The following is an 11,175-nucleotide window of genomic DNA, read 5'->3' on the forward strand; positions in this document are numbered from 1 at the left end:
AGATGGAGCTTCCAAAATTCCTGACTGCTGTACTGCAGGCAGTGGCATTAGGGGCACCAAACAAAGATGACCTGTGATTATTTGCTGCTTAAGTTCCTCTTTTGTTTTAGAGTGCAGAAATAGTGGCTTTTGTAGGAATAACTTTTACTTTGTGTCATTTAGGAGGTGACTTTCACTCAGCATATTGTCTAGTACAGGAAAATAAATGTAGCTTTGACAGGGGACAGCTTTTATTGCATTGATCTAAAACTAAGAACGTATATAATAGCGGGGGGTTAAGCTTGTAATATCAGTAAAGCGCTGCTCTTTCATGTTGGAAAGAACTACTTTAAACCTGCACACACTGTTGTAGGTGTGACTGGATGACTCCAGCTGTGTCACTTAAATAAAAATGCCTGGAATTACAATATCAACCTGAAAGGAAGACAGGCTGACTTTTATTTTTGTTTCTATCTGTGAAACAATTCAGGAATAGGAGGAAAGTGAAAATCCATTTTCCTTCTTGGCAAATACAGCACTTGGGGAAGCCTGCTTTTTTGGGGTCTACTGAACCTGTTTTGAGCTTGCAAGTGCCAGTTTCCAATTTGTTTCCATTTTCACATACCTTTGCTTTTGTAATATTTTTTCCTAGCTTAGCTATCACTACTTGTCTTAATAGAACATTCTATTTTTGCTAGTATCCTGCTTCCTGTCACCTGAAATATTGCAATATATTTAAAATTAGATTGCTCTAAAATACGGAAAAATCAGTGTACTACAGTTTACTGTGTAGTTTTGTGACAAAACCAGCAAGCTAGCAATAATCATGTGCTTCTACTTTCTCTTTTATTTTTTTAAATTCCAAGTTATTTTATGTATTTTGAGCCTCTTGTCTTTGAAGGCCTCCCACAGTGCAGTTAGCTCTGTGGTTACAGCTCTTAACTTGTTACGGAGCTTGCACAAAATGTTTAGCAAAGAGTATTTGTGCTGCTTAATTCTATTACTGTGAGCTCTGCTTTAGTTTAGCTATCATTATTCTCAAATGAATTGAGGCATCTTTTCATCCTCCCCCTTTCCACTTTGCCTAAAAGCTACTGCAAACAGCATTTTGGTCTTGAACAGGCTTCTGGTGTTTGTTCTCTCATGTGTTAATATTAGCAGGTTTGTGAAGTACTTTTTTTTCTGCCCTGTAAATAAGGGAAATGTGTGTCACTTGCTAGAATGTTCCTTGGTCCATTGTGTTCTCTCAGAGGTTATAGCTGAGTTGACTCTGATCTTGCCACTTGACAAGATACTAGCAATGTGCTGGGAATCATATATGCAAAATCTGTGTATTAATCTAAATTTTATTTGAGTCAAGTTTGTAATTAAACAATTTTGATTCTGTTAAGAAATTAGAACTTATTTCTCTCTCTGTATTAATTTCAAGTTGCCCTTCAGACTGTTTTTAGTATCAAATCTTTTATCTCTTGTTGTGCAAAAAGTAAAGGCTTACCTTTTCACCCTCAAAGGTTCAAGAGAAAGAGCTGGAGAATGAGAAATTGAAACAGGAGTTTCATAAGCTTCATACGGATTACAACGAAATGGGGTATGAATCTGTCCTGACTTTTATATCTACTTAGTTATTCCAGATGCTTTTTCTAATGTATGTTCAACTTTTCTTTTTCATGGTTTTTAGAAAAAGAGTTGATGAATTGAATCAGATAGCAACACAAATGATGGGTAAGTTCCATATTTACACTTGGCGTGCCTTGGGGGGCTGGGACATAAGGTTTAAGACAAGATAGACTCACAATTTTATGCATATCCGTAGACATGATATCACTTGATAGGTAATGATGACTTTTTGAATCAGGCATGAACACAACTTTTTCTTATTCTTCACTGGAGCTGTTGGTTTTTTCAAACTGGCAGATCCAGTTGTCAGCACTCTGTGTTTAATTGTTCATTCTGTGGCATCATTTAAGTGGCAAGGTATCACTAGAAGTTGTTGCTGGAGGATTTGGCCTTTTGCTTTAGTCAAGTTTGTGGCTTCAAAACTAGGAAAGACATCCACTGAAGCTCTTGTATAGTTCACTTTCTTAGCTCAAAGCTGAATTAGGCACATCTGAGCCAGCTTTTCTGTGCTCCTCTAAGGCCATGGGAAACAGCTTGGGTGTATAACCCAAACCTCTTCTGAAAGTCTGCTGTGCTAGTCTGACTTGTTATCCCAGTCTCCTCCAGATCTTCCAGCTGTTGTGTATGTTTAATGAAAAATATTTTTGGATCCTTGCTTCTATCACAACATTCAAGGCTCCTGTAACAGTAGACTCTAGAGGAGCAGGAGAAAAAATGCTTTTGGCAAGCACATGGTCATGGTCTTGAATGGCTTTAAGTTTGGTGTGAGGCAATATGTAACAAAGATACAAAGACCACTTAAGAGCACAGACATGGTGTCCTTACAGGTGAGAGGCCAGGGTATGAAACCTTCCTAAGGGGAAGAATTGAAGGTGTGGGGTTATTGGCTGTACTATGGAACTGGTTTTATGCTAAAGCAATAACTATCATGGGTTAACTCCACTCTCTAGAGAATGCTCAGAAGGAGAAGGAAGCCTCAAGGAAAGAAATACAGAAGCTGATGGAAGAGAAGCAGCAAGCTATTTCAGATCTGAACTCTATGGAGAAGTCCTTCTCTGTAATCTTCAAACGACTTGAGAAACAGAAAGAGGTGTTAGAGGGTTACCACAAAGTAAGATGATTTAATGCAAATAATACCCTTCACTAAATCTCATTTGTTTTGGGAGAGGAAATGGTGTCATTTCTAGAGCAGCCATTAATTAGGTAGTGTAAGGACTACCTGTAAAACCAGGTGCTAAGTTGTTTATTTAAAGATTATTAAAAAACTAATTTGTTGTATTTAGTGACTGACTTAAAGTAAGATAATATCTTAGAAGGCAAAGTTTCTTCAAACAGAAGTGAGCTGTTTTCTTGCTGCAGCACATCTCTTTTGCTAATCATAGAGACTCTCATGTGGCAGCTGCTGCATAAGAGCAGCTTGTTTTCCCTACACCATGTTGAATGGATGCTGGAGAGGATGTGCAATTATAAGTCAGAATAATAGGTTATTAGGTGCTCCCTACTAAGATGCTTGTGACTTTTTTCTAAAGCTAAAGTCAAGCCTTTGTTCTGCAGCTTCTTCAGAGGCTGGAGGAAAGAAGGTAGCGAGGATAAGCTATGGTTTCTTACTCCATGAAATGCATGAAAATTGATTCAGTTGGTGCTTTAAAAAGTGCCTTCAGATTTTTTTCATTCAATTATCTTTAATGTCCCTGTTTACTAAAAAACTCAGAAACTAATCCCTTAGAAGTTTCATGCTAGTCTAGGTTTTAGAAACAGGTATAGTGTCTGTTAAAACTTCAGTTTCTTCTTTGCTAGCATGGCAGGCTTCCTTCATCTTGTGTCCCTTCCCTCTCCACCCTAAGTTCAGAAGCCCTTTCTTTGGCACAGAGATAAACATTGCTTGGAAACCCAATTACTAAATTCAAGACCTGCAATTAGTAGAGTCTTAGCAATTGTTTCAAACAGTTCCAGCTTCCTACAATGGCTAATAAAATATGTGCATAGTGTGAGCTATGGAGTTACCAGGGTAACATTCTTGCTGTTAGTGTTGGATTTCTTTACGTCATGGTCCAAAGCCTGAATCTTTCTGTGGGTTCTTTGGTGAAGTTGGATTTGTAGCTATTCTTGTGGCAATTGTAACTTAATACAAAGCTGATTTTAAAAAAATTGGAGCAAACCAAACAAAACCAATCAGTGACTGTTGTTTTAGTTGGCCTTCTTTACTAGAGTTTGCTACTGAATAATTTGTTGGGGGCAAATATGATGAATAAATGTTTGCAAGGTTAAGATAGTTGAAAGGAAGCAGTTTAGTCCATATAGGCATGTGGGATTTAATAGTTGTTTCTGGAACTGCAGTGAGCAAATACTGCCCCTCAGGTGTAGTCAAATAACCCCATTGTCAAGTGGGGAAACTCCTCCCTCTACTAGCTTAAACAACTAACTGAACTTCTTTGGGTTTTGGGTTAGAATGAAGAAGTTCTGAAGAAATGTGCAGAAGATTTCTTGTCTAGAATTAAAAAGCAGGAGCAGAGATACCAGGCGCTGAAGGCCCACGCTGAAGAAAAGCTGCAGCAGTAAGTACTATGTAAAAAAGCCAGGTACCAGGAATGGCACACACAGTTTTCACAGTAGCTGCAGAATGTGGTTCAATAGTGCCAAAACCTGGCTTAAATATACTTCATCTAGTAATTAATCTCAAGTACAAGCATCTAGTGTGATTCTGAGAGTTCTGCTGTGCTGTCTGAGGGGAATGTAAACACCATGTTGTGCCTGTTTCAGGGCCAATGAGGAAATTGCCCAGGTCCACAGCAAAGCCAAGTCCGAGACTGCAGCACTGCAAGCCACTCTGCGCAAGGAGCAGATGAGGATCCAGTCTCTGGAGAGGATCCTGGAACAAAAGGTCAGTCACAGCACCATGGGTGAGTCTGCCCAAGCTATTGCCTTGGCCTAAGAACTCCCTGGTGTCAGGGCTAGGAGGAGCCTTGCTGGCTGTGCTGGTTGGGATGGCTGCTCTCCTGGTAGGCTTTGGGAAATTACCATTGAGACCTGATATAAGTGTCATGTCAGGACTTGTCTGTATGTTTAGATTCTTTTGGAGCACAAGGTTCATTTCCAAACCAGTCTGGGCTCCTGTGTCAGGAAGTTACTGAAGAGGTGGTGATTACAGTTATATATGGTGCAGAGCAGAATCTGGGAGTAAATTTGAATAACTGTCTGCCTCAGCTTGTTCATGAGCATGACTTGTAAGCTGTTAGCACATATTTAACTGCATGTGACTCAAGTTTTCAGTGTTGTTCAGGCCATTAGTCCTTGCACTTTATATTGTTTCATATTGATTAGGTGAAGTCTCAGAATGTTTTGTGAAGGCATATCCTTTGTTGGAACCCTTCAAAGGAACAACCTTTCTGAAGATTAAAAGTCACTGCTGGAAGTGCATGCTCTTAGTTTTACTGTATTTTTGTTGCTGCCAGTATTGAAGACTCAAAAATTGATAATGCTGACAGATTCCTGTTATGGAAAAAACCCATACTTGTGAGTCTTCAGGTTTATGGCTGAAGTTTGCATAGCAGAGGAAACAGTAGGCCTGTAACTGGAGAGATGAGACAAAGCATTTAACACAGAACTAGGTTTGGTCTTGTCATAAATACAGTAACACTGTAAGAGTTCTTATTGAAATGGTTTAACTGTTCCATAAGAAATGGAAATTTCTACAAACTGGAAATTTTCACATGTCAGTAAAAGTATCAAGGCATCATTTTACAGAGTCCTTCTTGTGAAGGTTAGAATCTAAATTGTCCATGTCCTCAGTTTTGGTGTACCTAACAAAGGCTGAGCCCCAAAAGCCTTGTTTCCCTGGATCAGTTGGTCTCCATGTGTTATGGGAATGTCTCTGGAAGAAGCAGAAACAGTATACTGGATTTCATTTCTCATTTCCTGAGACTCCTAAGGATGCCATGGGATCTTTGGCATTGTAGACTCTCCTTTACATTAAATTTGCATGAGCCACTATCATGTAAATGAACTTCCTATTGCATGTACTGGCAAATGGGACTCACTACAAGGTTCTAGCATAGTTTGGACATACCTGAAACTCACTCTTTTCTTTCTTCCACAGACTGAAGAAAATGATGAATTAACAAAAATCTGTGATGACTTGATCCTGAAGATGGAAAAAAATTGATAACTGTCTTGTAAATATGTTTATTTTCTCTGACTTGCTGTCTTGTGTGTTTATTCACTTTTTTTAATGTATGTGGGGAAAAAATAAAGTTCTTGATTCACACTTCGATATTGTTGGCTGTATCTTTTGTAGGAAATATCTATTATGTTTAATTGCTGCTTCAAATTAACAGTATCTTTCATAGCATTTTCACGCATTGCTCAATGAAAAACTCTTGATCAGTGTACCTTCAGTCTGTGCCCTGTGTGATAACTTCAGAGTTCTATACTCCTGACCTGGCTTTGCTGGGGAGAGTTGCCGTGGGCACTATCTCCATTTGCTCTTGCTGCTCTCTCACTTAAGTCATTCCAGAGTTACCAGATTGAAGTAAAACTGAACCTGCACAAATGCTCTCAAGTGTTTAGTTATGTAAAAAGATTTGGAATTTAACTTTGGCTTTGGTTTGTGGGTTTGGGTTTTTATAATTAGGAGGAGCTGGAGTGATTTTGTTTTTGCAGATCAGTTAAGCAGAGGGTTTAATGGCAGGACCGATTGCTGCTCTCCTTCTCTGGGGTTTTCCATGTCATTAGTCTGTCTGACACTATTGGCTATAAAATGGTCAGTCAATCTCCCTGGTCCTGCCCACAGTGGAGAACCTTGAGAGCTGTGGGCTGCAGGTCACAGGCCATGATGAAGTCAGCCCTAGGCAATAGCAGACAGCTTGGATAAGATCAGTCCTGCTGTCTGTCTGTTATTACCTGAAATTACTTGGGAGGTTGTTCCCTCACTTCCCTGACTTGTAGGTGCATCTCCCTCAGAAGGGCTGTTGCTGCTGAGTGTGCTGAGCTGCACTTGGAGCCCTTCCCTTAAATCCGACCTTGTGGTATGCCTGGGCAGGTGGGAAATGAGCAGCAACGCCTTCAAGTCCAGACTCCACTCCTCTGTGAGGCAGCTCCTGCTCAGTGTAGGTAGCAGAAACTCCCTATAGATCAAAGTTAGTTAATAAACATGCTTCAGGTTTGTGATTTGTGGGGTGTTGTTTGTGATTCCTGCACTAATGTGAGAGGGGGACAGTAGTGGCAATGATATTAAATGCCTGGCTCTTGTGGAAGTTGTGCTGTACTTTTTAACTTACAGCTTAGGAAAGTGGCAGGTGGAAGAGGAGAAGAAATAGCCATAGTGTTAGAAAGATTTGGTTAAAACCAAACAAGAGAGTTCCTGGAACATCAAAAAGTCAAAGGAATGTTTGAATAATGTGTAAGTTAATGAATATGCATGTAACCTCAGCAATGTAACAGTATATAGTGAACATGATTTTAAGCTACCTCTGTGCTCTTTGGCTGTGTGCTAAAAGCATCCCAGTGCTGGATTATTTTGTCCTTTTACCCTTTATTAAACTTTTAAAAATTTTAAAGAGTGAACTCTGTTAATCACATCAGTGAAGCTTAAGCTGATCTGCATCCAGGTGTTTTGGGACCTGCTGGGTGAGACCATTGAGGTAAGTGTGGGGCTACAGCAGTGGAGGCCAAGTAGTTCAACACCACAATAGCATAATCAGCATCATTAATTAATTTTGTGTTCTTCATGCAAGCCTCAGCCTTAAGAACAGCCTCTACTAGGATTAATAATACGCATAGTAAGTGTTACTAGTATTAATATTTAGGTAAGAATTGTTAGTGTTAACACTGGTAGTAAGTATGTTAGCTGGTGTTTACTGTGAAGCTCTGCTCTCCCACAGTATGACAAGATCCTGAAGCTGTCCTCGGGTGCACAGTTAGGTGAGCACTGCTGTCCTTACCACGATCCCCCGATGGAGCCATGCTCCAGAGACGGGCAGCAATGAATCTGCAGATGCCTTCCCAAGGTGACAGAGCTCGCCCTCTCTCCCTCCCATCTGCAGTCAGGGGATGTGAAGGCAACCATTGCTGTCCTCAGCTTCATCATCTCCAGTGCAGCCAAGCACAGTATAGACAATGAGTCTCTGTCAAGTGAGCTGCAGCAGCTGGGACTGCCCAAAGGCAGGGGAAGCCCTCAGGGTGGCTCCATGAGCCAGACCTGCTGGGATGTAGCTGACAGTTCCCAGCCCTGCCTTCTTCACAGCCAGATGGAGGGCAGGCTGCCTGCTGTGCTGTCCTCCATCACCTCCCTTCTGTACCATCAGTCCCTGGGGGCTCCTCAGGTGCTTTGGTGAGGTTTGGCAGCTGCAGGTCTGGTGTGAGCAGAGGGATTCTTCTCTTGTCTCCCCTCATAAGCAAAGCATGCCAGCCAGTTGTGCTGTTTTACATGTGACTGACCCACAAAATTGCAGGAGACTGAGGACTTGTAACAGGTGCAGGACAGGTTCAAAAGGAACTTGGGACAAAATCTCTGTCTTTGTCAGTCCAAAGGGACAGCAGAGCTCACATCTGCTCACAATAATCCTCTGGAGCGTGGAGCAATGTTTGTATGGAAAGATGACTGGGGGTAAAATCAGTGGAAACAGAGAAGTTACATTTGTATCCTAACAGGAGCTATAATGGGACAGAAATTTTAGGGTAAAATACAGGTGCTGATCCCAGGATGGAGCTGGGTTAGCATGCTCCACAATGATTCCCCATACAACCATAGGGACCTGCTAAGGGGGGTGGAGTGGAATGGGCACCACAACCAGGCTCTGCCAAAATCTTTGCAGGGGCAGCAACTCCATGGTAGTTTGAAGCTTATTAACTGCATAGCAAGGGCTATTTGGCATGTGTAGGAACACTTTCCAACCTAGCATCTGAAAACCAATTTAGAGGAGGCACCTCTAAGTCGAAAGCCAGCCAGACCTTATGTTCTTAGCACCATTCATTTAGAAGAAATCCTGTGACATTTGCAAATTTAAGAGGTGACACCCCCATTCAGACCATGGCTCCTGGGTGCGAACAATAGCTCTTTTCAACAGCAAGGAAATCTGCATGCCCTAGTGTCTCAAGGTCACTTCACGTGAGAGTCCAGAGACCCAAATCCAGCCAGAGTCCTAGTTCCCAGAAAACTTCTGTATAAGAAATCCTCCAAAGTCTGCAATTCTAGGAGTGGAAATCCTACAGGAAATACGAGGCTTCAGGCTCTAAATGGGATCTCTTTCCCACACAACGGAAAACTCAGCAAGCCCTTCTGGCAAGACCAGTTCACAGGAGGCCCACAATTCTCAAGGGCCAGGCTTGAGAGATCCAACTCCATGGAAGCTTTAATCTGAGAAAAATCCTGTGATGTTGGTACTTCTAAAAGGCAGAATGGCACATTTAGACCCCGGCTGATGCTTTGGAGAAATCATTATTTACACAGTAAATAATGATTTCATTCCAATGTCTGTAGGTCACTTTGGAAACAGCCCCTAATCCTGTGATGTTGGTACTTCTAAAAGGCAGAATGGCACATTTAGACCCCGGCTGATGCTTTGGAGAAATCATTATTTACACAGTAAATAATGATTTCATTCCAATGTCTGTAGGTCACTTTGGAAACAGCCCCTGAAACCCAAGACCAAGAAGAGCCATACTTCATGGCAGCTGCCATCTGGGAGGAATCCTATGACATTTGTGATTCAAGAAATTGAACCCAAAATTTCAACAGCTGATATGCAGATGCAAAAGACTGCTGTTTTCCTGAGATAAGAAATACTTCAAACCTAGCATTCTGAAGGAGTTCAGAATGCACACCCAGGACTGCCATGCCCCCTAAAGTGCTACCTCCTGGCAGATTGTCTCTATGGTAAACCCTGTCACACTAGAAATGTTAGGAAGCAGAATCCAAACTACAGCACAAGCACCTGTAAGGAAAAGGTACCTCTGTTCATGAGATAGAATAACTTCCACCCGAATGTTTCAGAGTAAGTTGACATGAGGGCTTGTGGGAGGCCAAGGCCACCTACACCTCTACTTCCTAGAACCGCTGGTGTCAGAGGAACACTGCGATGTTTGCAGTTTTACAACTGGAAGGAAAACTGGCACTGGGTCGGGGGGCGGCAGTACCGCTCTCTGTCCACAAGGCGGCAGCAGTGCCACCGAGCTCAGGCCGGGGCTGCGACGTACATTGGGGGCAGGTAGAGAACTGAGGCAAAAGTTGCCAGAGAACCCTTTCTATTCCCTTCAGCCCCTGCAGCTGTTCTTATGCTTTCAGGGCACTTGATTGGTTCATTCCTAGATAAAACTTATACCTTTATTTTCAAAACTATTACCCATCTCTAGTCCGAGTTTCCTACATTCCTGTATACAAATGAGTGGATAGAGAGAGGGTTTCTTTCCAAATGAATTTAGAGATAAATTCCTTTTCTTTGCCAATACCTATAAAAATGAAAAACTTGACAGGTTTTAGTATTCTACACCCACCCCTCCCTGTGAAATTTCTGGCAGTTTTGGGTCCCTCTGGGAGACGGCATCCAGCATGTCATGCTGGACTGTTCTAGAGAGTAATTTTCAAATGTAAGCTTAGCAAAGTTTGAATTGACTTGTCCAGAGAAAAAACCTACAAGTGAACACCCACACCTCCCTAAACAGGCCAAACAAGCCCCTGGCAGCTACCAGAATCAAAGCACAGTGGATGTTTCTAATACAGGATAACAATATCACCTTTTGTTCTCTCCAGTTTGTTTTCTCTGCAGCCATATTTCCTGCTTATGATTTTTTTAGTCTTTGTATTTTTTGGATAACTACACTTGCCAGATCCTCAGAAGCGTCACCCATTTTCCAGGTGGCTGGAGAGAACTGCAAATGGCTCTCACATAGTTTGAGCTAGTTCTGTAAGGTCTCAGGGTGAATTTCACCAGATGCAACCAAACTGGGCAACTCCCCGGAGACAGAAGGAACCCAAAGCTGGTTTTACCCAAAGCTTGGGTAAGCCCAGCTCCAGCAAATACTGAGGAAACAGACATAACAGGGTAAAAAATAATAACACTATTTCTTTAATCTTGCCTTTTTTTTTTTTTTTTAATTCAGATGAGCAAAACAATGAAGGAGAAAGTGAAAAACTCACCATTACTGAACATTTAATCATCTGTAAGCTGACCATCCTTAGCATAGATGACTCCAGAGTTAAAATTCATCGATCCCTGGGAAATAAAACCAAATATTATATGACAAACAGTCAAACAGAAGACGGAAAAATTTGTTTCCTCTACGGACTTTCAAGTATGTATCTTTGTATATATCCTACACATTAGAACATACACTTTATACCATCTCCTAATACATAATAATTTACCTTTAAACTTTGATAGTATAGTGTGGAGAAATGGCTACATGATAGAGCTCACGTAGACATTCCCTTGTTAGCCGACCAGGAGCTGGGAAAGTACCGAACACAGCTAGTTTGAGTTTTTTTGCACCTGCAAGATAGCGTGTCCCTGGGCCTAGCTGGGTATGATAACAAGTAGACAGAGAGACGTGGGAAATAGGGAATGTAGGCCCAAAGGAATGAGG

The 11,175-nt window shown here is 41.5% G+C and overlaps 1 protein-coding gene across 1 annotated transcript; it reads left to right on the top strand.

Annotated features, from left to right (window-relative positions):
* The first annotated feature begins 1,443 nt into the window (after window positions 1-1,443).
* On the top strand, window positions 1,444-5,866 carry LOC141728074 (transforming acidic coiled-coil-containing protein 3-like). The gene is made up of 6 exons (XM_074534388.1): window positions 1,444-1,567; window positions 1,658-1,701; window positions 2,547-2,707; window positions 4,045-4,151; window positions 4,357-4,477; window positions 5,693-5,866. The coding sequence occupies exons 1-6, from the start codon at window positions 1,563-1,565 to the stop codon at window positions 5,756-5,758; spliced, it is 504 nt and encodes a 167-aa protein (XP_074390489.1). The 5' UTR covers window positions 1,444-1,562; the 3' UTR covers window positions 5,759-5,866.
* The last annotated feature ends 5,309 nt before the right edge of the window (window positions 5,867-11,175 follow it).

Source organism: Zonotrichia albicollis, unplaced genomic scaffold (genome assembly GCF_047830755.1).
Source record: "Zonotrichia albicollis isolate bZonAlb1 unplaced genomic scaffold, bZonAlb1.hap1 Scaffold_83, whole genome shotgun sequence".
NCBI lineage: Eukaryota > Metazoa > Chordata > Aves > Passeriformes > Passerellidae > Zonotrichia > Zonotrichia albicollis.

Coding starts and splice junctions, on each gene's coding strand:
- LOC141728074 (XM_074534388.1), top strand. Junction 1,702..2,546: donor GATAGCAACACAAATGATGG/GTAAGTTCCATA, acceptor TCCACTCTCTAG/AGAATGCTCAGAAGGAGAAG. Junction 4,478..5,692: donor AGAGGATCCTGGAACAAAAG/GTCAGTCACAGC, acceptor TTTCTTCCACAG/ACTGAAGAAAATGATGAATT.